The 24699-nt window shown below is 40.4% G+C and overlaps 4 protein-coding genes and 2 long non-coding RNA genes across 11 annotated transcripts; 3 read left to right on the forward strand and 3 right to left on the reverse strand.

Annotated features, from left to right (window-relative positions):
* Positions 1-24: 24 nt before the first annotated feature.
* On the forward strand, positions 25-2408 carry LOC135641466 (putative disease resistance RPP13-like protein 1; the record flags this gene model as incomplete). Its single annotated transcript, XM_065156828.1, has 1 exon — positions 25-2408. A coding segment is annotated over exon 1 (1854 nt), but the record flags the coding sequence as incomplete, so codon positions are not given.
* A 9-nt stretch (positions 2409-2417) lies between these two features.
* LOC135640053 (uncharacterized) lies at positions 2418-3293 on the forward strand. The gene is made up of 2 exons (XR_010497142.1): positions 2418-2744; positions 3012-3293. It is a non-coding gene; the product is annotated as an uncharacterized LOC135640053 (long non-coding RNA).
* A 1249-nt stretch (positions 3294-4542) lies between these two features.
* On the reverse strand, positions 4543-5385 carry LOC103989635 (calmodulin-binding protein 25). The gene has a single exon (XM_009408544.3). It carries the CDS (start codon positions 5262-5264, stop codon positions 4677-4679), a length of 588 nt encoding a protein of 195 aa, XP_009406819.2. The 5' UTR covers positions 5265-5385; the 3' UTR covers positions 4543-4676.
* A 1661-nt stretch (positions 5386-7046) lies between these two features.
* Positions 7047-8949, forward strand: LOC135639458 (F-box protein At5g46170-like). 2 transcript variants are annotated; one of them, XM_065153215.1, is made up of 2 exons: positions 7047-7299; positions 7535-8949. In XM_065153215.1, exon 2 carries the CDS (start codon positions 7682-7684, stop codon positions 8741-8743), a length of 1062 nt encoding a protein of 353 aa, XP_065009287.1. In that variant the 5' UTR covers positions 7047-7299; positions 7535-7681; the 3' UTR covers positions 8744-8949. The 2 variants fall into 2 exon arrangements, with proteins under 2 accessions (XP_065009287.1, XP_065009288.1); XM_065153216.1 differs by having other exon boundaries at positions 7641-8949.
* Positions 8950-10841: 1892 nt separating this feature from the next.
* Positions 10842-17331, reverse strand: LOC135581437 (protein ALTERED PHOSPHATE STARVATION RESPONSE 1-like). Of its 3 annotated transcripts, none has more exons than XM_065153535.1 (6): positions 17175-17331; positions 15100-16035; positions 14710-14784; positions 14164-14378; positions 13010-13233; positions 10842-12123 (listed from the first exon to the last, which is right to left on the reverse strand). In XM_065153535.1, the coding sequence occupies exons 2-6, from the start codon at positions 16007-16009 to the stop codon at positions 11451-11453; spliced, it is 2097 nt and encodes a 698-aa protein (XP_065009607.1). In that variant the 5' UTR covers positions 16010-16035; positions 17175-17331; the 3' UTR covers positions 10842-11450. The 3 variants fall into 3 exon arrangements, with proteins under 3 accessions (XP_065009607.1, XP_065009608.1, XP_065009609.1); XM_065153536.1 differs by having other exon boundaries at positions 15100-16071; positions 17175-17330; XM_065153537.1 differs by lacking the exon at positions 17175-17331 and adding an exon at positions 16922-17147.
* A 2351-nt stretch (positions 17332-19682) lies between these two features.
* Positions 19683-24644, reverse strand: LOC135640279 (uncharacterized). 3 transcript variants are annotated; one of them, XR_010497250.1, is made up of 4 exons: positions 24409-24644; positions 21775-21927; positions 21428-21676; positions 19683-20640 (listed from the first exon to the last, which is right to left on the reverse strand). It is a non-coding gene; the product is annotated as an uncharacterized LOC135640279 (long non-coding RNA). The 3 variants fall into 3 exon arrangements; XR_010497249.1 differs by lacking the exon at positions 19683-20640 and adding an exon at positions 20657-21010; XR_010497248.1 differs by lacking the exon at positions 19683-20640 and having other exon boundaries at positions 21043-21676.
* Between the last annotated feature and the right edge of the window lie 55 nt (positions 24645-24699).

Consider the following 24699-nt stretch of genomic DNA (forward strand, 5'->3'; position numbering starts at 1 on the left):
CACAGGACCACCTAGATTGATGGATTAGGGGATTAAGGGAGAGGGAGATTGAGAGAAAAACTTAATCTCTCACTTGACTCAAATTGAGAGAAAAACCTTAATCTCTCAATTGACTGAGATGCTACTCAGATGCGCACTTGACCCCTAGAGGTCTTATCTATCAGATGCGCACAAATGATATATCAGATGATATATGATGATATCTTTAGCCCCTAGAGGTCCTGTCTATTTATAGGCGAGAGCAGAGGGTCTAGGATAAGTTATTAGGAGAGTTCCTTCCATCAAGGTTATCTCCTAAAGAATTCTACTTTAATATGGACTTCTTTTCTATTGGCCAATAACCATAATCAGAATCTAATAATATCTATAATATATCTTACCTAATTAAATAGGGCCACATAATCTAACAGACGGTGCTGTCCTACAACCTCAGCCCATTACCTGAAGAGGAGTGTCAATTGTTGTTTGAACATCATGCGTTTGGAAGCCAAAATCTTACTGATAACCTAAATTTAGTTGCTATTGGGAAGAGGCTCACAAAAAAACTCAAAGGCATGCCATTGGCCGCTAAGATGATCGGTAAACTTCTATGCACTGAGAAAAATGAGGAGAAATGGCATGCCATCTTGCAGAGTGGTGTTTGGGAATCCACTGGTTTGGATGGTGTGGTTTCATCAGCTCTTAGACTAAGCTACTATGGTTTGCCTACATGTTTGAGGGTATGTTTCACGTACACCGCATTGTTTCCCAAAGGATACCTGTTCAAGAAGGATCGACTGGTTCAGCTGTGGATGGCCCAGGGTTTTATCCAACCTATGGGACGAAAACTCCCAGAAGACATTGGTGTGGAGTATTTCGATGAGTTGTTGAGACGATCATTCTTTCAGCAAATAGGGGCTAATGAACATGTGTTTACTGTGCATGACCTAATTCATGATCTTGTGCAAACTATTGCAAGCAAGGAAATATGTAGGATAAAGAACGAGAATTTTAGCTTTGTTACCTCAGAAGCAAGACATTTATCGTTGTGTCCTGAAGAACTTGGGCCATTCATTCGCTCCTGCAACAGACCCAGGGTTTTACGAACCTTTCTAATTGTGCATAGAGTATTAGATACTTGTGATGTTGACTATGTGTGGAGCAAAGCTTGCTCACCTTTGAGTATGCCGAATGACCTTTTTGTTGGCTTGAAGTTCTTGCGCACTCTGGATCTGAGTGAAACCCCTATTGTAAGTTTGCCAGAATCAATCGACAGCGTTATACATTTGCGCTACCTTGGTCTCAGACATACAAAAATTAGAAGATTACCTGAATCTTTGTGTGGTCTTTACAATCTGCAGACGTTGGACCTGAGAGATAGTGAGAAACTAGAAGAATTGCCCAAGAGCATAACAAATGTCACCAACCTGCGTCATCTTTATCTGCCAAGATATGTTTCAATTATTCCAATGCCACAGGGAATTGGAAAGTTGACTAATCTTCAGACACTATCAACATTTTATGTTGACCATGGAGAGCAAAACTGTGCAATAATGGAGCTGAAGGACTTGGTAAATCTCAGAGGAAAATTCGAGATTGCTGGACTGCACAACGTGGCAAGTGTAGACTATGTCGAGGATGCTTTAAAGGATCTAAGACACATTGCAAAACTGATTCTGTCCTCTGGCAACAATTATGACTATGGGAACCTTGGTGAATTTGATTTCAGCCTGTTTGACAGAGTTGTTGAGGATAACCAATCATTAAGCAACGTGCATGATGAGCTTCAGACTTCCACAGAAAATGTTGTACAAGTCTCAGTACCTAAAGAAATATGTAATGGTTTGGAGACGACTGTTTTTGACAGACTTCGTCCTCATACAAATCTGATGGAGCTGGTTGTGCGTTCTTACGACAGTTTGCAATTTCCCAACTGGATGGGCGATGCTTCCTTTTCCAATTTAGCCTCTGTTGAACTTGAATTTTGCAGCAAATGTGAAGTCCTCCCACCACTAGGCCAGCTGCCACTGCTCAGGCACCTTGCTTTTAATGAGTTATCAGGCTTAGAGAACATAGGTCAGGAGTTTTGTGGCCATGATGATATGATCAGGATTAAGGGGTTTCCCTCTCTGGAGACGCTTCAATTCAGAAGTATGTACAGGTGGCAGGAATGGTCTTATGTAGAGGATGGTTCATTCCCTCGCCTTCGTCATCTTGAGTTGAATTACTGTCCTAAGTTAAGGAGACTGCCACACATCCTCCCTTCATTAGTGAATTTGGTAATTTGGCACTGCCCAGAGCTGATGGCCCTCCCGATGCTACCATCACTTACAAGGTTGGAAGGCTGTTGTAATGAGATGATATGGTCCTCCATGCCCCAAGATCTGATCTCCAGGCTTCAGGACCTGAGTATTTGTGAATCCGAGGACCTAGCATCCTTGCCGCTAGAAAATCTTCATGCAATCAGAGAGTTTAATATTTCAAGCTGCCAGCAAAACACAAGCCATGTTGCATTCTTGGAGTTACATCTGCTTAATCTTGTCTTTCTCAAACGCTTCAAAATCAGAAGATGTCCTGGCATCTGGTTCTCACCAAATCATAAGCTGCCGCCTGCACTTCAGGTTCTGGAGGTATTGAATTGTCCCTTGCTGGAAGAATGGTGCCACGGACATGGGAGTAATGAACTAGTTCACATTTCTCGAGTAATCGTTGATCAGAAAGATTTCCATCTGGTTGCTGCAGAGCGAACCAAAGATGCTGATCAGGTAAATCTTCTTTTCTTCTGAGTTCAATATACACTAAGCATTTTTTAGTTAAGAATGAATACTTGAGCACTTCTTTCTATACTTGCCTTTGTTGACATTGTTTCTCTGGTAAAACATCTACATATTCTAGCAAAAAGAGCCATTAGAAATTCTGATGTATCATGGAAGACTTCTGCATAAGAAATCAAAAGTCCCACACAACAACATTATTTTGATTTATCATCATCTTTCAAAGTGATTTCACTTTCTTCTGATACTTCAATGCAGGGAATATATGAAGACAGTTGAAAAGGATAGAATATCTGGACGCTGAAGTGTTTTAACCCTTTTAATTTGGCATCTAGCTGTAAGTCTTCCTTCCGAGAGCCAACCAAAATTATTACCATGCTTGTTGTGCTAGCACCTGTCTGCTCTAAAAAACTAGTATAGTCGGCATTCTTCTGGTGCTTCAATGTGCCAGTTATCTAAATAAGTGCCCAATGATGATACAGCATTTTAGTGTTGGAAAGGTCAGAAATAAGATAACCTTATGGCATTTGGTGTTGGAAAGGTCACAGCAGTCGCCCTTGTTTCACTTGTTGAATGTCACTGGATTTAGTTGATTTCTTGTCATTGAACATTATGTTTCTTGTGGCTTAAAGTTAACTCATTCAGATTTCACCATCACTCATATTTGAGCTAATTTCAAGAAAATTTTGTTCTTGTATCACTTGAATGCCTCTAATTTCGGTCGATTCCATGTCATCAAACATAATGTTAACCATGGAAATAAATCAACTCATTCAACTTTTGACATTGCTCGTATATGAACTCTATGCATCACTGCCTTGCAACCATTTTTCTCTTCTTTTAAATAGATTTATTTTCGTTGATTGAAATTGTTTTGATTCTCTCCCTATAATTTACTCAAATTTGTTACAGAGCATCAGTTCCTTGTGTTCCCCCTAAGTTCATAGATCAATTGGAAAAGGAACATTCACAAGCCATCAAATTGTCATATATAGCATTAAGATAATATAATCTGTTAAGTGGCATAATGATAGAGGATAGAATGCGAATGATTGGATGTATTGATTGCAAGGCTTTACCGCAACTGGATGCTTACCATGAGGACTCTGCATTTAGAAGCCCTAATGAAGCGACCGGGGAAATCTGATGATGCTTTAGGTTCATCTCAAGATCTGACTAATAGTAGCCGAAACCCAGCCTAGTCCCAAACCTTTCAAGCTTGCTCCCTACAAACAAATACGGATCAATCCCACCAAAATATGACACGGAATCCTATCTGAAAACGAACTAATCAAACTTACCGGATCACCGGATAAGAAGACCACATCACACGAGATCTCGACGGTGGCGCTCGCCGATTCTGCCAAGGATCTTGAGGAGAAGGCACCGAGACGAAGGACGAGCGACACTTTCTGGCTTCGATGGAAAGCTTTGCCTCCCCGCCATTTAAATCCGCGAGAAGTCGCCACACTCGCCGGTGGACTCACCGTGTACCGGTTAGATGACCAAGCTTCTGTGGCCGTATGGAAGAATCTAGATTTGTATCGCGGGCTGTGACGGGCACGTTTCCTACTTTCTCGTAATTAGTCTCACCTGTGGTGAGCAGAATTTAGGGAAGGCTTTCGAAGCCATTCTTTCTTAGTCGGTACCCGTTTATGGTGTACCCATCCCATACCTTTCTTGTGATTGGATAAGTTAAGGGCTGTAAGGAATTAATAGCCTCCTCCGACCCCTTCGGAATAGAGGGAGACTCTTATGAGAAGTCGCAGAATCATTTGAGATCTACTCATCGAAACACATCAACTACACAGAGCTAACATTAGCAGTCTGAGGAACAAGGAGAACAAATATACATATGCAATGTGGCCCAAAGCCGTCCGATGGTCATCGGACGTCATTTAAAACAGCCACGGTAATAGATGTTTAGATAACGCCCCACGAGTCGAGCGTGGGATAGTTCGACACCACAAAGAACGGGTCGAACTCAGGAAGAACCGGGACATCCATCGCCGGCCCGAACGAAGCGGCTACATCCGGCCCGGCTAAATCGGCCCGGTCGCGCAGGAACGACGACGTGTCGAGCGTCGGAAGAAGACGGCTCCCCTGCACGGCCGCCGCCGGATACTGGTGCTCCCCGGCCGAGTCGCCAGCCCGAGTTCCGGTGGCCCGCTGGACCAGCTCGCGGAAGTTGGTCGGGTCGGCGGCGATGTAGGTGGTGAGCGAGCGCTTCGACGCCCGCGACCTGCGCTTCTTCGCCACCCTCCCGGCACGCGGGTCCAGGCGGTGACACTGACTGACGGCGGTGGGGAGACAAACGAGGGAAGAGGTGGCGGTGGAGAAGGACTCAGGGGAGGGGATGGCGGCGGCGGCGGCGGAGGAGGAGGAATCTGCGAGCAGAGATATCTGGAGGGCTTTGGTGAGTGCGTCGTTCTCGCGTTCGATGGCGGCCTCGGAGATGCAGGCGTAGGAGCGGTACATCCACGTATCGAGAACCGAGCAATTCTCCGCCATAGTCGCAGTACCAATCAGCTACTATTCCTTCTCCTCTCTTCTTCTTCTTCTCGGTTGGACGAGCAGAAACAACGAAGCCAATCACAGGGTGTGAGAAGAACAAGATGAGGGGGAGCGAGTTATAAAGAGGATGGCGGAGCAACTCGGAGGGTATTTTTAATGAGGCGGCGGTGGTGGTGGGGCGAGAGGCGGACAAACCGCGTTGATCGGGCCACGTGTATCCACGGGCTCCGTACTCGGGCGACCGCGGCTTCGTGTTGGGGGCAGTGTACACACTGGGCAGCACAGTCCAGTGTGCTGCTTTACGATTCGCGAAGATTCGGATACCGAGCACGGAGCACGGTTCTCCAAGCACTGTCCTAGTCACCGGGATCAAAGCCGCCGCGTTGTTCCGAACCGCTTTCCCACGGAGGGTGCTTCCCTCCGCACCTGAACTCCGGTGCCCACCGAAGATACCACGCCGGTCTCACCTTTGGGCCCACCAGGTCTGCGAGGGACCTGACTCCCGCATGAGGGACTTCAGTGGGTCCCGCCTTCGGTACGAAACGTCAAGCGTGGTCTCTTCTTAATTCCATCCTTCACGCGCTTGATGTCGTGTTGCGGGGCCCATCACGGCTCAGCAATAGGAGGCTTTCGTTTACCATCCTCACATCTTTTCTGCTACACGTTTTGAAGCCACGTCGCTGTGGGGAGCCATCGTCGTCAGATTCCAACTTAATTACCATCATGCCACTCAGGATTCTGAGCGATCTCGTCCCCTGCCAAGCTGACGTAACCTTACGTAAATATATACGTGGCACGACGCAACGCGGAGGACGGATGGCGGCTGTGCCCGCAGGAACAGCTCCTGTGAGACCAGCTCGTTGGTTTACTAGATAAATCTCCACCGTTGATCAGGAAGATCTGGAGGGTGAAGGCCAGCTACCGACGGCCAAGATCGTTTTCTCCAGTAAACAGGACTCTCGGTTCTCTTGGATCCAGGCAATGAAACAAACTCACCACCTACCGTTGACTTCATTTTGTTGGCACCATTCTCAAGTCCATCTCCGAAGAGGTTAAAAAGGTTGTGGTTTTCCATATCACCAGCCACCTTATTATACATGTCACAAGTCAAACGCTGTGCAAATATATTATGATCGGTATTGGGAAACTCATTGTTCCTCCACAAAGAGCTCTGACAACGGTTGGAGTCTTCCGGTTTGACTTGGTATCACCTCTTCGACCCCGTTCTTTGATCCCCAGAATGGTCATTTGGGATGTGTTGACTCAAGGAACTTGCCAAGTGACTCCAGGGGAATCCACGATGTGCCATGCAGAAGCTCCAAGTCAATGCAGTCTCTTCTTCGGCGGTTTGTACCCTTTACAGCTCAACCCAGTGTTCTTTTTGACTTTTGGGGTCATCAGGGCGACAGTGTTGTCCATTTGTTTGACTTGTCTCGGCCTTGGGAATACCACCGATTGTGGCTTGGGCCGTTAGACCGGGTTTCTTTTGTAACGGGCCTAGCTTTGCCCCAGGCTTGATTCCGGTTCGTATCGATAAGGCTTCCCAGACCGGGCCCGGCCCAACATGAGACAATTGTACACGTGTCGAGGATACGGCGTCCGCGATACGGTATCCTTACAAGGTATCGTATGAGTATCCGAGCGGCATCCCTATACGGTATCCTAGACCACCCGAGATAACGGCCCGTCGGATCCCGCAACGACGCCGTTAACGCAGCAGAGAAGAACCGTTATATATGGAGCCGAGAGATCGATGGACGGGCGTTTCCTACCCGAATACCAATCGCGGCTTTCAGTTGTCTCCCTGGCTGGAAGAGGCCTGATCTCTCACTCGATCGCCTGCCCTAGTCTCCGAAATCTGTGAAGAGATTTAAGGGGTAGATCGGGTTTGCTTTTACTGAATCCACGGCGGAGTTGGGGGGGAGGGGTGGGAAGTGGCCTCCGGTAGGTGCGGGAGCAGTTTCACAGCGAAAGACCACGTCTTGATTGCAGTTGAGGGCTTTCCGGCCTGCGGAAACGCGCGATTTTTCGGGTAATTTTTTCGTCCGATATGCTAAAAGTTCTCTGCTTCGAAGTATCCGTGTCATTGGATTTAGAGTCGATCGCGAAAGTTTGGTTCTTTACACTGTTTATCTTTTTTTCGTGGAGTTTGCTGGTAGTTTTCAAATCTTTAGATCGAGTTATAATATTTTCTTGTTGTCCTTCTACTTGGAAAGGACAACTTTGTGTGATCGATGAGCATTTTCTTGTTTCTTGATTCTTTCCAGATCCTTGATGAGTTTGGAGGTTTTTCTGCAACTCGACGAATCCATGAGCATCACCGAGGCCTGGTAAAAATCTAATCTGTCTTGTGCAATCGGAATTTTCTGATAGGCATCGGAAGCAGAAGGGATTGAGATCCGACCCTGGAGAAGATGAAATCCAGATCCCAAATCCGCGCTGGCCGATCTCGGTTTCCCGACCAATTCGATCGAATCCCCGACCCCCTGATCCTCATCATCTTCAACAAGCTCGCCGACGCCCGGTCCCTCGGCCTCTGCGCCGCGGTGTCGAGGCGTTTCCGCTCTCTTGTCCCCCTGGTTGATGATGTCTACGTCAAGATCGACCGTGTCGTCACCGTCGATGGCGATTCCTGTAGATCCTTAACCCTCTCTTTCCCCAGACCAAGGAAGTGCTTCTCCCACTTCCTCAAGCTCATGCTCTTCGCCATCCTGAGACCCATCCGCAACCTCCACAACCCCCATTGCGGTGGCAAACGCTTCCTGCCACAAGTATCCCACCGCTCCCCTGCACAAGTCCTCAAGAACTTCCGACACGTTCGTCGCCTGCGGATCGAACTCCCCGCCGGCGATGTCAGAACGGAGGACGGGGTCCTTCTGAGGTGGAGGGCGGAGTTCGGGAGCACCCTCGAGAGCTGTGTCATTCTGGGAGGAACACCGACGGATCGCCTGCCACCTTCATCGGGCCGAGCAGGGAAGGCAGAGGACGACGGGAGCATGCCCGAGTCGTTCTACACGAACGGAGGCCTCAAGCTGCGCGTAGTTTGGGCAATCGGCACGCTGATTGCCGCTTCCACGCGCCATTACCTTCTCCAGGAGATCATCGAGGATCACCCAACACTGGAGAGCTTGGTCCTGACCGATGCCGATGAACAGGGAACTCTGAGCATGGGTATAGAGCAGCTGAAGGAGTTCAGAGAGAAGCCATTGGTGGCCTCGGCGTCATCAACTAGGACTCATCTTCCCGCATCAAACATGAAGCTAAGATATGCGCCGTACTTGGAGCTCCCCGAGGGGATGGCGATGCAGGGCGCTACACTGGTGGCCATCAGCCCAGCCACAGATGACACAGATGGTAATAGTGGCAGGGAAGAGTGTGATTCGTTCATCCGTGGGGCGTTCGAAGGGCCACTGGATGCTGCAGTGAAGTCATTGGTTGAGCGACGCATCTACCTAATGGAGATAAATGGTTTCTGAGCCAATTCCACCGTGCCGCATCAGCTCTATTGCAGGTTTGCCATGGTTCATTTCTAGTCTTTTACAGAGCAGAATTCAACACATATATCTGCAGTGTTACAGATCATTAGTAGTAAATTGTCAGCCATGATCTTTTCTTTCTTCTTATGAGTATATGTACAGTAATAATCATTGATGCAATGCAGGAATCAACCCATTAGCTGTGAGTGCTGACATCTCTATTGCCTATGTTATCACTGTTTCTTACTGAAAGGAAGTTGCTGTAGTTGTTTGGTATGTGGAAACTTGTTCTCTGTGTTTCATTGTGGCAAACACTTCTTAGGACACCCACAGGCCAATAAGGTCTTCTTCTTTCTTGTCTCTCTTTTGAGTTCCGTGATCATTGGACATGAAAAATTTCTCAACAATTCAGGATTCTCTTGATCTTTTCTCGTTCATGCGAGGTCATTTCGACTCTGTTTCTTTTTTTTATTTTTGATCCTTGATCCAACTCTGGCATGAAATTGCTTAGTCATCTCTTTCTGACCAACTAGTAGATTGCAGTTGAAATGTCTCCTTGAAGTTTTGGCCTGTCTCTCCCACCTCACATTGAGAACTACTAATCTTCCACATAAAATCTTTTAACTATATTGGTTTGTTGGTGACCAAAATTAGTAGATGGAACAAAAACTTGATTCATTCTTTAGCTTAGCTTCTTCCACATGGTTTCCCAGCACTTGCAGTGAGCCATGTCATCTGCACGAGTACTCGGTCAATGGAATAGTTATGTAGAATTTGGTGCAATGACCCAATCACATATTATATGCATTGACTCCTTGATGGTCTTTGGATTCATTAGGACAGCTGCAATATCTTATTGTTAATACATTAACATCAGATGATGTATCTTCATTAGGACAGCTACAACATCTTATTGTTAATACATTAACATCAGATGATGTATCATATGACTGTTGACAGTGCAACAAAAGTGATGCTAAATAGATATAGTTTATATATTATTTTATTTTTAGAACACTGATGTAAATTACCTATATTTATAGTCAAGGATTGAAATATCGTACCATACCTTCGCTCGGTATGATACGATATGATATTGTATACCAAACGGTATAATCCCTTTATATCGGTATGGTATGATACTGTATACTGTGGACTGATGACACCGTATAAATCTGCTGATTTCTATGGCGAGAGTGACTCAGATTGTGAAACTTGTGGCCAGAAAACAGTCTTTCGTCAACTTCTTTTAGCCTCTTCCGCATGGCAAATTTGACCCGTTGGTGGAAGCAGACATGAACGTAGACTTGGGAGAAAGCATAAAAACAATTAATCATAAGAAGAAGAGAACTCTATAATGAGGTCAACCTCAATTAGATTTGTAGCTTCAACTGGATCATATCTTTTATTATTGGTAATTAGAGCATGCAAAAAAGCCTCATTATGGTTTAATTCAGTGATGTGTCCAAGTCAAGCTTCATGACCTCTTGAGGAAATCAAAACTTTATGATGCTTGGAAGTAGTTGAGCAGGTGCATGAGAGCAGCAGCTTAACATAACAAAGACCACCTTATTATTTTAAGACTGATGAGGGTAGCAAGTTGCAACTCCTTGGAACACACACACACACACATATATATATATATATATATATATATATATATATATATATATATATATATATATATATATATGAAGAATTCAAGCATATGAGCTTTTGATTCCCTTGTATATGGCAAAAAGAGATCATTGTGGAACTTTGTTTAAGACTGATGAGGTATATAAACACTAGTTCATTGGATAATCCATATATTTGTAATTTACCACAAAAAAGAAAAAAAGGAACCACTGTTGATTGGTGGCAACAAACTGATTTGCTTTTCCATGACTCCATAAAGTAAGTCTTCCCTTTTTTTTTCATCAAAAGCATTTACATGAAGAAAGGAATTATGGATATTTTTGGATTTGGATTATTTTGTAACAATCATGTACATCAATACATCACAAATTTAAGTGACCACTGCAATAGACCAGCTTGTCTGCTAATGTCCTCAAATGTGTGTGTGTGTGAGAGAGAGAGAGAGAGAGAGAGAGAGAGATGATAAAACACAGCATATATGTTGTGATTCACATGCCAGCAAGCTGGCCCTTCTCAGTTCAAGTCCAACAAGTAGCATAAACATCTTTTTGAAGACAAGCATTGCAGTATTACTCGAGAGAGAGAGAGAGAGAGAAAGACAGAATCTATGTTATGAATCACATGCCAGCTGGCCCTTCTCAATCCAAATCCAGTAAGTAAGCATAAACATCGTTTGAAAGATAAGCTTTGCAGTATAACTTGATAATCTCATCATGATGGTTCTTCACTCATCATCATCGGAACATCTGGTAAACTGTATTAATAACCTCTTGCCTTGCATTTCCTAATTCCAGCTAACCTTCATTACATTGTACATAAATCATCTGCATACGGCTAAATCCTACTTACATGAACACCATTAACAGCCCCTTTATTCCCAAAAAAGATGTACAAGGCACCCTCCAATATATATATATATATATATATATATATATATATATATATATATATATATATATATATATATATATATACTTCAAAAGCTTCATTCCACCAACTTATTTATTAAGGTGGTTTTATCACCAACACTATGATGTTTTGTGGCCGAAGACATGGCTGATTTTATTCCCTAAACCTGCTTTTCTGCTTTTCCTTCATAAAGCTCTTTAGCTTTTTTAATCGATACCTGGAGAGCTTCATACTTTGAAACCGATGACGCTGCAAAAGCCTTCAGGCTATCCAAGAAGATTTTGAGGGCTGATTGCAGGTGGTCATAATTCAGACTCCAATCAACAGAGGGATCATTTGCAAGAACATGTTCTCCTGATTCATCATTCCGCGGCAACGAGAAAGATGACTTTGAAGTCCCATGACCCTTCTCTTGGTGAGGCAAGAAATGGGTCGTCGCATTTACCAGATCTTTTACAGCAGAAACCACGCCCTCAGTCGACAGTACTTCTAGTAGATCCAACCAATTTTGGCAAGTAACAAAGATGGGGGGAGCCAAGTCTATTTTCAGAGAGAACCGCTGGGCCTTTCTTCTAGATGACTTGTTCTGTTTTACTGTTGAGTCTATGCACTTGAGAAGCCATCCATTGATTGCTTGAACATAGGATTTGTGTGCTGACATCCATCCTGTGAAATTTGAACTCAGTGCATTCAGCTCAAACTCGAGGTCAGCGGCCTGATGCTGCGACTCGGACCTAACTGAAACTTTGGTGTTCCCATTGTCGCTAACTGACATGATAATGTTGTACTGACGGTTGTGATAGTCGAGCATCGTTCTCCACATTTTAGTTAAGCTGCATGCAACAAGAGGCAACATATATTAGTCAACCAAATTCAAGGAACAAAGGTTCAAGAACATCACACGAGGCAACTATCAGAAAAAGTAAATGCGATTACCTAACGATTCAGAGGAATTGGAAATCATTTGCAAATTGTCACAGACATGAAAAGAATGTATAGTATCAGACAACTAGATAAAGATGCAGGTCCAATATGTAAAAGAAAATTTCATCAGTTGTTTTGTTTCGCAAGTAATAAATAAGCGCATCACTGAAAGAAGGCTACAAAGAAAACAGCCACACATGTTGTGCAGGCTCACCTCATTTGTGACCCCATTTTTTTCTCTATGATATGGTTCTACAAGAAAATTGTCTCCATGAAAGTTCTCTTGCCATATAAAAGATATCGGGTCCTTAAAAGACAGTTAACCTGGTCATCTAGAAAAAGTAGCATCTTTCTACAAGGAAAGAAGAAACCCAAGTAACACAATTATCAAGATCAACATACTTGAAAAACACCTAAAATCATGGTGGATTTTAGAGGAGAGAGGGAGGGTGAGCCTGTAAAACCAAAATAATTGGTTGAATATGGAGTTTCACATCAGGGAGATCCTCCTTTGATAGGTTGGTCTGTGGCTATGATCAGTCAAAACAGGCTAATTTGACTGTGACCAGCATATTGAAGCCCATCTGGATCTATTTTGATCAGGGGTCAGCTGAGACTTTAAGCACATCAACTTTTAAGTACTGTGAATGATTAGAGTTGATTCTGGTGAAAGAGTATGACACTTGTGCAATTAAGTGTACATAACAAACTATGGAAGTGCCAATACGAATATCTTACATGTTCATGTGTGGCAAGCAATGATTATAATAATGAATGATGGTAAAAGAATTATACCCTCCAATTAACTCCTCCAACTGTGGTTGGAGCTCCTTGTCCCTTATCCCCTCTATTTTCTTTGATATTGAATCGATACTCTGGATTGCGACATGAATTCTCGAATGAAGGTCCTTAACAGCAGCACGTGATTTATCAATTTTTATTCGATTTTCTCCTTGGGACTCTCTATGCCTCAACAGCCTACACTTCATGCCATAATCCCTCCGTAAAATACCACATGCCTGAAATATACAAAAGAAAAATGGTTAGATATTGTCTGCAATAGCAGTTAATCAGACAGCTGATAGAAAGTTGCAAGAGCAGTGCAATTAAACTCAAGAGGAAAAATATACAGGTCCCAGAACAAGGAAATTATGGGCCAAACAAAAGAAATGTGCTGGATCATTATGGACGGTTACTGTCTTGGAACATCTTTATGAACAAACAACATCCAAGTAACAAAATTTCTTCACAAAAAAGAATTAATGACAACAATAAGTAACAACGCTGATAGAAGAACTGCAATTGTTAGTTAGAGATGAGATATACCATTACGTCAAATATGTAATTCTAAGCAGGATGCTTAAACAGATGATAGCTCTGAATGATATCATTCAACACAATCTTTCCTTTATGGAATAGAGTCTATTCCAGTATGCTGATACAAATAAATTATTAGGCATTTGAGGTATGCTGATGCCACTGAATATGTAATAATTAAGAAAAAAAAAAGGAGGAAGTAAATTATAGACTCAATCAATGAAACAGATATTAATTCACGAATATGAGCACATACCAGAATCCCCTTTGATTTTGGAAAAGGATACAATTAGCAATAGAGTACAGAATTCAAGCCTCTAGTAAAATGTGCTGGTCCATAGTGCAAACCACAAGCCCCCAGTATACATTGACCAATTATGATATGTTGATTATTAAATACCAATTATATGCAGTCAAAAAACGCAAATTCGATGGTCCTGTATCAAACCATTGTACAATATTCTTTTTGATGATTAGGAACATCAATTCTTTCCCTTGTACTCATTTCTAGTACTCTAAATTAACTACTCAGATATTGATTTAATTACCCAAGATAAACAGACAAGGGATATAAGACAAAAAAATAAATAATGAATTCCTATAAGCGTATAAGGTTTAAATGACTAACCAACCTTAATTTCATCATAAAGTTTTCTTTCCCATGCGTATAGCCTATCTAATGTCGAGGCATGGCTACCTGAATTCATGCATATGCTATTGAAGAGATTACTGCTTGGTTCCTCTGTATCATCTTTCATTGTTGTACCAAGAAAATTCCTGGATGATGAGGAGAGTGATGACACTGAACTATGCCATGTTAAGTACTTCACCTCATTTGTAGCAGAAACTGCAATACAAATTCTAGAGGTTAGAAGCTTCATGATCACCAAAAGAACTCAAGATATTAAAAGCTTCATAATCACAAAAGCTTTCTTTTACTCAAGATTCCCTCCAACAAAAACACACACAAATACCAACGTGGACAGAAATCTTATGGATAACATGTCTACAACTATTAAATGTCCGAAATCACAATCAGAACTAGAACTCATTAACTCTGCCCGATCATGTACCTTAGAATAACAGTTTGACTCTGATTTCAAATTTAACAGTTATAGATGAGAAGAACAATGCTCAAGTACAGGAACAATATTGTAAAGGAAGCGAGGTAGACCTACCCTGAGGATGAGGTGTTTCTTCTTTACAACAAGCAAAGTAGCTCATGATGAATGCAGATACCTTCGATGCGTGAGCTGCATAAGAGATTTGATTGTAAATTCCTTAGTTATATTATGAAAAGGAGAAGGTGATACATTATGCAAGGAAGTCAAATAACACATTTAGCATTATGGGTCTATTTGGGTAATTCTATGCAAAGGATAACCAGGAAAAAAAAATCAATGAAAGTGTTAACATGCATAGGCATGCACATCTACAGATAGAAGCCTTGGACAATTACATATCTGGCCTGGGAGATGTTTGATGCTACTCTGCAGCATAACCTTTGGTTGGATCTTTTTCCCGTGCAATGGTAAGTAGAAACTCTATAAAATTTACTATTGTGTTACCTTTTTCTTCAGCAAATAAAGGTCGAAATTGCACTTTGTTTGCCTCCAGCATCATTGGAATTTCTTTACCAGATTCAGAAGCTTTCAGAAATAGATCTGCAATTTCTAACATGCATGACAAAAGATCTCTTGCCTCATTCTTAGTTTCTGGATCAGTTTCTTTGCCCTTTCCATTCATAGAAATTGCGACTATATAAGATGCTGCCTTTGTTGGCGTCATTTCATCGGTCTCACTGATATCATTTGTGAGCTTCATATCATCCCCATTTTGATGTTTAGTTTCAGAAACAATATCTTTCTCAGATTGAATGGCTGCGGACTCGCTTTTTAATAGATGTTCTGAAATGAGATTTCGATTTTCAAACATTTGTACTAAGGGTTCACTGGATGGGTGGTCAAAATCATCTTCTGAGTCCAAGTCATTCTCTTCATTTGTGGAGGCTCTGTCTCCATCTTCTTCCAGTTCTGGAATGCCCTCCTCTTCCCTGAGGCGTCTGATTTCATCAGCATTATCAAAGCCACGGTTCAATCCTCTCCCATTTTGAAATGAAAGCTGGTTGTCAATAGGATGAGAAGGGGAAAAAAAATCCCATGTTGTCCCAGAATGTGTGGGGGGAGTTTCAGAGGATGGAATTTCATCTGATTGTGACACAATGTGCTTCGGAGTATCAGTCAGAGCAAGAGGCTCAGGTGTTGCAGATGTTGGTGTAAAATGGGAAGACTCATTGGGAGCTTCAGTCTCTACAAATTCTCGAAGTGCAATTCCAGTCTCTCTGAGGGACCTAATATAAGAAACATGAGCAGCTGCAAGTGAGCATCTTTCGTCCAGAGCCTGTCTCACAAGCCTCTTCCTCTCTCTACATAGTGTAAGGGCCTTGTCTTCTTCAATCCTTGAGTTTGTAGCCCCCATTCCTTCGAGATCAAGAACCCACAAGTCTGTACATAGTTTCCAGCATATCGTAAGCTATGATTCTGCGGAAACAATATTTAATGACATAGTTGTGTAGAAGGCCATCAGCCATCTAAAGCAAAGAAGGATGCTCTAATAGGCCTCCAGAGAGACGGATCAAAGAAGAACAATTTCTACTTATGCAGTAGTTCAGGTCGGAGAGTTACAGCAAATCAAAACCAATGAAATCCAAAATCAAAGATGACATTCAACATCCATTCAACACGGATGAAATCCAGAATCAAAGATGACATTCAACATCCATTTACTGCGGATCAGAACCAATGAAATCCAAAATCAAATATGACATTCAACATCCATATACTGAAACCGACTGCGCAAGCCTTCACCAAAACCATTTTATCCGAGACTTCATCATGCAACATCGCATCCAAGACGCATCAAACAAGTCAAAAGAACAATTATCTTAATCCTACACCACTTCTATTATACTTCAATCAGAAACCTATTCCGGAATCCCATGATGAACTTCATCAAGATAGATAGGCGTGAAAATGGACCTTTCAAATGGGCGGACATCGTGCAGATTGCAGAAAAGATCTAATACAAAGTAACTAAACGAGATGTGTGTTCGAAGTGGAATCACGAACAATGAATGTGATAGAAACGTAGTTATCCCACTAAGAAAAATGGATAGCCAACACGGCCGAAGCCAATCTCGAGTAAGATAAAGTGCTTCTTTTTCGAATTCAATGGTGACACAGGAACAAATCCAACCAACAGAGAAGGTGAAATCCATGGCATAGAACTGATCGATAGCCTTGCACAACTTTCGAAATCGAAGCAACAGATTGGAATCTCGCAAAAATCATTCGTCGTCACAAGAACCAGCATATAATAGTAAAGACGAACCTAATAAAGAGTAGGCAACTCACGACCAAAAATCCTCAATAACAAGACCTCGACCTCTCTGTAAAAACCAATCTGTCAGTGGGAGGCAAACCAGAAGGTAAAAGAAATACTTTCTCGTGAAAGAAAGACCGAGAAAGCTGTAACCGAGCAACCGATTGCCAAAACAGATCGAACAACGTCGATATATATTCATCGAGCAAGAGGCATGTGAAACAGGCAATAATTGAAGAGAAATCGAGGCGATTCGGGGCACCTGAGGCCGAGAAGTGGGGCTACGGGTTCTGCTCAGCAATAGATCTTGTTGTAGAGCTCATCAGACCAGGATCTTGGGATGATCGGGCTTGTGGGAGTTCATGCAGATAGACAGAGAGAGGTGGAGGAGGATCTCAGTGGCCGAGAAAGCAGAGCAGAGCAGAGCAGAGGAGAGAGAGAGAGAGAGAGAGTGGGGGGTGGGGGTGGGGGTGGGGACCGCGTAGGGGTCCACCAAACCCCCTTTTTTCTGTAATAATAAAGAAGAAAAACGAAAAAAAGTGTAAATATAAGAATAAATAATATATAAACGGCAATTTTAAAAAAAAAAAGGGGCAAATTTTCGAAAAAAAATACTGATTTTTCCGACGAGCATCCTAAGTTTAAATATATCATTTTACTATTTAAAATTTTTTAATCACACCCAACCCTAGTCGTGTTATTACTATGAGTGCCCGATTATTTAGTCCATCGATCAATCCTCTCGATTGTTTAGTCGATCGATCAACCCTTGCACAAAGACATAGACAACAAGGGGAGGATAGAGAAAGTCACCGACAAGGATTGTGATTATTTATCATAGATAAATAAGAATCGTTAGACTAGACTGCCAAGCATATGACAACTAGACGCACACGAGTGAAAGGGCCGTTTGATAAAGTGGAGGCACGATAAAGGATGATGACTAATAAAATGATCATTTCTATAAAAAAAAAGCTCTGCAAAAATTTTCAGGACGTCCTGTGAAAAAACTTTAATGTTATGATTTTTTTTAAAATTCATTCAAAAATACAGTTCTCGTTTTCAATTTCTTTGCATTTAGAGCTAATTTTTTATACTTTTTAATTTTAAAAGTCCTTTTTTTTATAAAACTCACCAATAGATTTTAATTCCATATAAAACTCCTTTTTTTATATAAAACTCCTTTTTTTATAAGTATATTTTAATTTTTAACTCACCAATAGATTTATTGTATAAAAATATTTCAAGTAATAAATTAATTGATCTTTTACTTTCTATATTAATATAATTTTATTTATTATTTATTTTAAGTAATAAATATTTATTTTTCTACTAATCAAAATTATTTTTAAGATAAATTAAATTAATAATGATCTTTTAACCAATTTTTCTATTTATTTGTTCTTGATTTATTGATTGGCTTCTATGTTGATTTCATATCAAATATTTCTCCAATTTTGGTATTCCCCGTAGAGGTCTTCTCCCTTTTTTTTCGATATAATAAGTAACTATAATAAAGTTAGAGAAATTACTTTTCTTTAATCGATGACTATTAAATATATTATAAAATATTATAAGATCGATATACTTTTTTAACTAAAATAAATTAATGTTAATCATAACTAAAAATGATTAACTTGATTTTTCTACTATATATATATATATCAAAAGATTTAAGGAAAATAAAACATTAATCCAGCCATGTACAGTGGTCATACATAGTCAATATGGTGAAGCAATAGAGGCTTTTGTCAATATAGAATTTTGAGGAGTTAACATAAAAGAGATTATTTTCGTAACTCGAATCGAATCCTAATATTTCAAGTCGTAAAAGAATAATTTTATCGTTCTACCAACACTTAGCTTGCCATTTTTATAAACTCAACATTTTTAAGTTGTCATATTTCTAATTCTATGAAATGTCATTTGTGAATGACATCACAATGTATCTCACTCTACATCCCATTGTCTTGTATTATTCAGCGGATATCTTTTATCTCTTATCATACACACTACCAATGAAAGTGAATTAACATGATAATTACTAATCTTCATGTAATAACTCAATTTAACCTAGAAAGTGGAAGAAAATTTGAGTTGGTATATGAGGACTATATGAATTTATTATAATTAGTTTCGACTTAAATATTTTAACTAATGATTAAAATTCATCAAATTAATGAGTTAATTTGTTATGATGGTGACATGTTAGGCCCAACTACACTATTGTATTACATATATGTCAGACTTTTAATGCTCATAAAATATTAGTGCCATATTGTCTTAACTTTAAGTGCAAGGATGTACTTGGAGAAGGTAAACAAAATCCACAAGTTAATGAATGAATTCATGAATTGGAGGAATTGTACTTAGCATTGCAGAATGAGAAATGTTAGATTGCTTGATGATGCCTTTCCATCCTGTCACATAAGATTTCTAGATCCTAGAAAAAAAATAGGAATGTGATAATTCTAAATTAACTATATGAATTAGTAGTAGCTTCAACTAAAATTTTCATAAAACAACTTTTTTCAACAATGTGACATACATATAGTGGGTAAGATTTAGCATATTTGTTGTTGCAAATATTAGTATATTATATATGTTCTTTCATCCTCTAAGCATGTTATCATTAACTACTTCTAATCATGACTAATATTAATCTATCTAAATAAAAATAATCAATAAATAAAATACCTAAAATACATCCAAGTTGATAAAATATATTAAAGTAACTTAGAGTTTATAGTGACATATATGCAGGGTTTTATATTAAAAAAACAACATATGCTGAACTAAAATTAAAAATAAAAATTTTACTGACCTTGAGAGTGTATAAATAATTTTTTTCTTAAAAAAACAAATTCCAAGGATCAATCCTCCTGCCTACAACTTTGTTGGGTCCACAACTTTAATAAAGGCTTGAGTAGGATGCTTTATGCTGTGACCTCTACAACAATATTTGGATTATTCTCAACAAGCTTAGCTGTGGGTGATGAAGAAAAGCACTACCACTCCAGCCTTTGCTGGAAAATGCAAAGACTCCTTCCCTTGTGAACCAATTGGTTGACTACTAGTGGATTAGATATTATATCTTAAATTGCTAATTTTCATGTTTGTCCCTCTAAATTGAAGTTTAAAAAATCAAGAATCAAATGACAAGTAAAAGTTATTAAGGGATTATGCAATATCTAAATAGTTAAAAGGATACAAAAATGGGACACTATGTTTTGAGGGGCAAATGTGCTATATCCAAACTTTGAAATGTAAAATGCTATATATCTTTTTGAATCAGATGTAATAAATCCTCTTTCTGGTGAAGGAACAGCTAATGTACCTTTCTCTTTTACCATTGGCATTTCATGGTAAGGCTCTTAAAACCTTTGGAGGGACCCAAGCAACCTCATTCTCTCCAGCCATGGTGGATGTTGCCTCCCTTGCTTTTAAGCCCTGTCACAAAAGTAGCTTTGTGATTTTGGAATCATGTGTATACACCAAAGAACTCAATGCTTCCACTGGGCCTCCACAAGGAATCTATGTGAGTCAGCAACACATGGGTGATCTCAGGCGCGCGCACACACACACACAGGCAACTGCATTAAAAAGAGGATGCAGTAGTACTTCTTCCTCATCTCTGCACATCTGGAGAAGGAACACAAGCCATGATGGAGATCCATATGCAGCAGCCTGATGAGGTAAGGTTCAAACAGATGGTGGCTCCAAGAGACCTGCACTTTTAATCATTGTGACGCATTCATGTGGCAGTGACAAAAACTGGCACAGAAATCTGAGATGAAGAGAGTTAGTCGGGAAAAGTTTTTTTCTGATTTCTAATGAATCCTGAAACATTAGTAAAGCAGTAGAAGAGTTTGATGGGTTCCCATTTTACTTCCTCAAACCAGACAAACTTGGTCCCATAGGATCAAGATGATGGTATCATCCAAACAGTCTTGAGAAAAAACTACATGATGATGCATCATGGTTCAGATCTGAGCCCCATCTCTGTTTGATTCCATGCACCAAGTCAGCTAGAATGGGTCCTCCTTGTCCAGCCATTAAGAATTCACAGTTCTGATCAGGGATCACAACCTCCAAGAGCTACAAAAATATCAAACTGAGACAGAATATTCTCATGTTGATCTTAACATATGTATGATGCCCATGGCATCTGCAGCTGGCTATAGGTAATAACTTTCCATGTTGCTCATCATTGTTTCTTGTAATTCCAGTCTCCCCTGACCTAAATAATACGATATGATGAGTGGTGATAGTGTTGGAAATATGTTTATATTACTCTTCTGACCAGCTGCATGGTCAACTCTATGCTCTTAAACAATGATCTTTAGAAAGGTCAAACAAAGGATATGTCAGTAATCTTGGTAGACCAGGAGGGGCTTGCCAGTCATTAACTATAGTGCCATTGACAGCCTAAGTAAGCATGACCAAGTAAATTTGTTATCATCATCATGTCACAATCATTCACTGGACAAAGTTAGAACAAAGAGTCATGCTTACCCATGTATTTCCTCTCTATAAGAATCTGTAGATGCATGCATGACTAGTGGTCCATGCTGCCCTTCTCCACAAATGAGTTGCTTACAACTTCTGCACCTGTGAAAGCTGTTGGATTAATAATGAGAACCAAATTTGCCGAAAGATGCCTATGCCATAACCTTAGCAGCTAAGTTAGTGCGGTGTCAGCAGCAGCAAGAGTCGATGGAGTTCCAGTGGCTGAAAGTAACATCAGGAACTTTCTTGCAGGATCTACAGTGCAACAGAATGTATCAAGATATCAGCATCGATTCTTACTTCTCTATTTGCTTACAAACTAAGCATGCCTACTTTAACAATCACAGGCCCACCTCTGGTGATATTTAACAGGCTGAGTTGACTGATGAGCTTGAAGTCTTTTGATGGTGGGAATCCTTTTTATCACCTCAACAAGCAGGCAGCTTTTGAATTCTTTAAAGTCACAGGGAGATGCATGACACACGCATGCTTTTGACTGGAAAAGTCTGCACAAAAGGTGAAAAAAGGATTATCACCTTGGTATGTAATACTAAAGGCATATTTGCATGGCAGAATATGCTAAACCCTGTGCTGAAGCTGACACCTCTTATGGAGTGATGATCTCAAAAAGCTAAACCAAATATATGAAGATTAGCATTTGTATTAATGGAGCCACTGGGTCATCAACATGCACAATACTGTTTTAACGTTCACACATTTTATGCTACATGTCAAATATTGAGAGTTCAATGCCTGACCTACAAAACTTCTTCTCTTTCACTAGCATGCCCTTAATGACAAAAAACAATGTGAATTGTACAACATATATTATTTTGCTGACCATCCATAGTGCCAAACATAGATTACAGCCCTTAATGCTTACACTTTTACCAACACCAACCCATGTTTCCTGCAGCAATATTAGGATATGTGCCTTGCTGCAAAAAGGACTGGAGGATATGATTCTCATAGCACTACTCAGCTGAAATATTGACAGAAATACTAGCAACAAATTATTTATAAAGAAAAATATCAGCATTTGGACCTGAATATTCAAGGTAGAAAATTAATCAGAAACAAATAGACAAACAAAATGCTGAGGTTAATAATCTTAAAATGATGTTGCAATTTGTTTCTATCTCATAACCACAATGGAGCAACTAACATAATCACTAATGTGAACTATTGCATCTACTACTACAACAAAACAATAACAAAGCCGTAAGACCCAACAAAGATGTAAGCCCTAAACTATTCCATCTACCACTTGATACAAATATTATGGTGCTCTCTTTCTTTCTATCTGTTGGTGTGTGTACAAACACATATAATACTTTGTAATAGGTCCACATAATTTGCATGCACACCATCTTTTATAGTCCAGGAATTCAGTGCACATGATGAAAAGTTTTACACATGAACAATCAAATGCAATGTTTTGATATAAAAGAATTCAAGGGAAGAATAAGAATCCACTGGTGCTTGTCCATATATTAAATTCATGACTGACATTTTTTCAGAAGTAAAAAAATGAAATTAGTCAAAAAAAAAAATCAAAGAGCTTATAAACCAATAGTGTTATATTATGAGAATGAATGGTCATGTTGGCATAAAAAAATACTGAAAAAAAAATATTGAAGGACTATAAAAAGTTAGTGCAGAAGAATGAACAGTAGGGTCTTATAGATGGTAATTAGGCTTGTTGCAGTTACACTAGTAAAGGAACACGACGTACTGAAATCAAGGTTAGGGTCTGATATTTGCATAATAAATATTATTAGTGGTATATGCATACCATTATCTTGTCACTAATGCTCATGAGCGACCCATAAACACAAACTTTGCGAACCACCCAACCCCCCAGCGAAAAACATCATTTTCCATGAGTGAATGAACCAACAGAACAACATGTTCAAGCATATATATGTTTAATTCTTTGCACCCGAGCTTGCAATAGACATGTAAAACACTATACAACACTGCCAAGATTTCACAACACGTGTTAAAATATATGGCCTTGTGACACATTTGAGAGCAGAATTCCTCTGCGAGAGAGTAAATCATTCTTATGCTTTCAACATTAGAAACTTAACTAAAAGCTACCTCATCTGAAGCTCAAGCCACGTCTCGGAACAATGTCTGTTTGGGTTAGGAGGAATCATTCCATGCGCAACGAGCACTAACCAAATAGATTCAATTAACCCAGTCAATCTCTTCTGCCATCTAGTTATTTACATTTCACTTGATTCATTTATAATTCTCCCTCAGCTATTCTTTACTCAGTTCTCCAATTCATTAGTGGCACTTCATAGTCTTTTCTTAACATGAATTCTCTTATTGACTTTGCGCCAGCCAACCTTCCTATTTCCATTTGTTCAAGGCTTCAAGCTGTTATATGATACCGACATCGACGCACAATATCAATCGATCTTTTCATCCAACATCAGCTGAATTTTAATTTACGACAATGTATTTACTTCTTTTTGCATCTAATACCGGAACGAGGAAGACTTCAAATCTTTATCTGGCCTAGAACTCTAGCAAGCCTTTCTCCTTGTCAAAGTCCATCTTTTCCGAGCCCAAGATCAACATCCTTAGTCCAAGAGTTGGAATGTAGGAGTGCTCCTCCAACGTTTCTCTTGAACATTAAAACCCCCATCCCAACTCATCTTTATTCCGTGCACATATATGATATATCATGCTGTCAGCTTACCCTAGATTTGGTCGAGGAATTCTTGAGGTGCTTGACCTCATCTCTCATCCCAACATTTGCAACTGCGCCGTTTTCATGGTCAATTTCTACCAACATTGACGTTCCACCATCTCGAACAGACTCCACCCAATGTCAAACTCATCCTCATCCTATAAATCCCAAACATATAATAATCCAAATTTATCAGACTCCAGAAAACGGCAACAAAAGAATGCGTCTAAGAGACAATCTCTTCCTCACTGAAAATGCCTTCTTTCTTTCCCATTACACTAACCTGAATCCTGCTGGTAATCACTTCGATATCAACTTCCCCTTTCTTGATTTGCTCCAATCGCCGGGCGAGTTGCCCATTGACTCCGATCACGTTTCGCCTTGATGCTATCCCGTCGCCTCCCTTGGAGTGGAAGAGATCCGAGAGTCCAAGAACACGAGATCGATCTCTACGACCGGATCGAGCCCATCTTCGTAGCTGACGATAGATCTCGGCCGTCGGATAAACGATGAAGTGATTTTCGATTACACCCTTGTAATGAAGTAATTTTCAGTTACATCCCTTCTATGAAGT

Source organism: Musa acuminata, chromosome BXJ3-6 (genome assembly GCF_036884655.1).
Source record: "Musa acuminata AAA Group cultivar baxijiao chromosome BXJ3-6, Cavendish_Baxijiao_AAA, whole genome shotgun sequence".
Lineage (NCBI taxonomy): Eukaryota > Viridiplantae > Streptophyta > Magnoliopsida > Zingiberales > Musaceae > Musa > Musa acuminata.

Coding starts and splice junctions, on each gene's coding strand:
- LOC135581437 (XM_065153535.1), bottom strand. CDS start 16,009: ATGGGGGCTACAAACTCAAGGATTGAAGAAGACAAGGCCCTTACACTA. Junction 14,785..15,099: donor TTTATTTGCTGAAGAAAAAG/GTAACACAATAG, acceptor TCTCTTATGCAG/CTCACGCATCGAAGGTATCT. Junction 12,124..13,009: donor TTGGAGGAGTTAATTGGAGG/GTATAATTCTTT, acceptor TGTTGCATGCAG/CTTAACTAAAATGTGGAGAA.
- LOC103989635 (XM_009408544.3), bottom strand. CDS start 5,264: ATGGCGGAGAATTGCTCGGTTCTCGATACGTGGATGTACCGCTCCTAC.
- LOC135639458 (XM_065153215.1), top strand. CDS start 7,682: ATGAAATCCAGATCCCAAATCCGCGCTGGCCGATCTCGGTTTCCCGAC.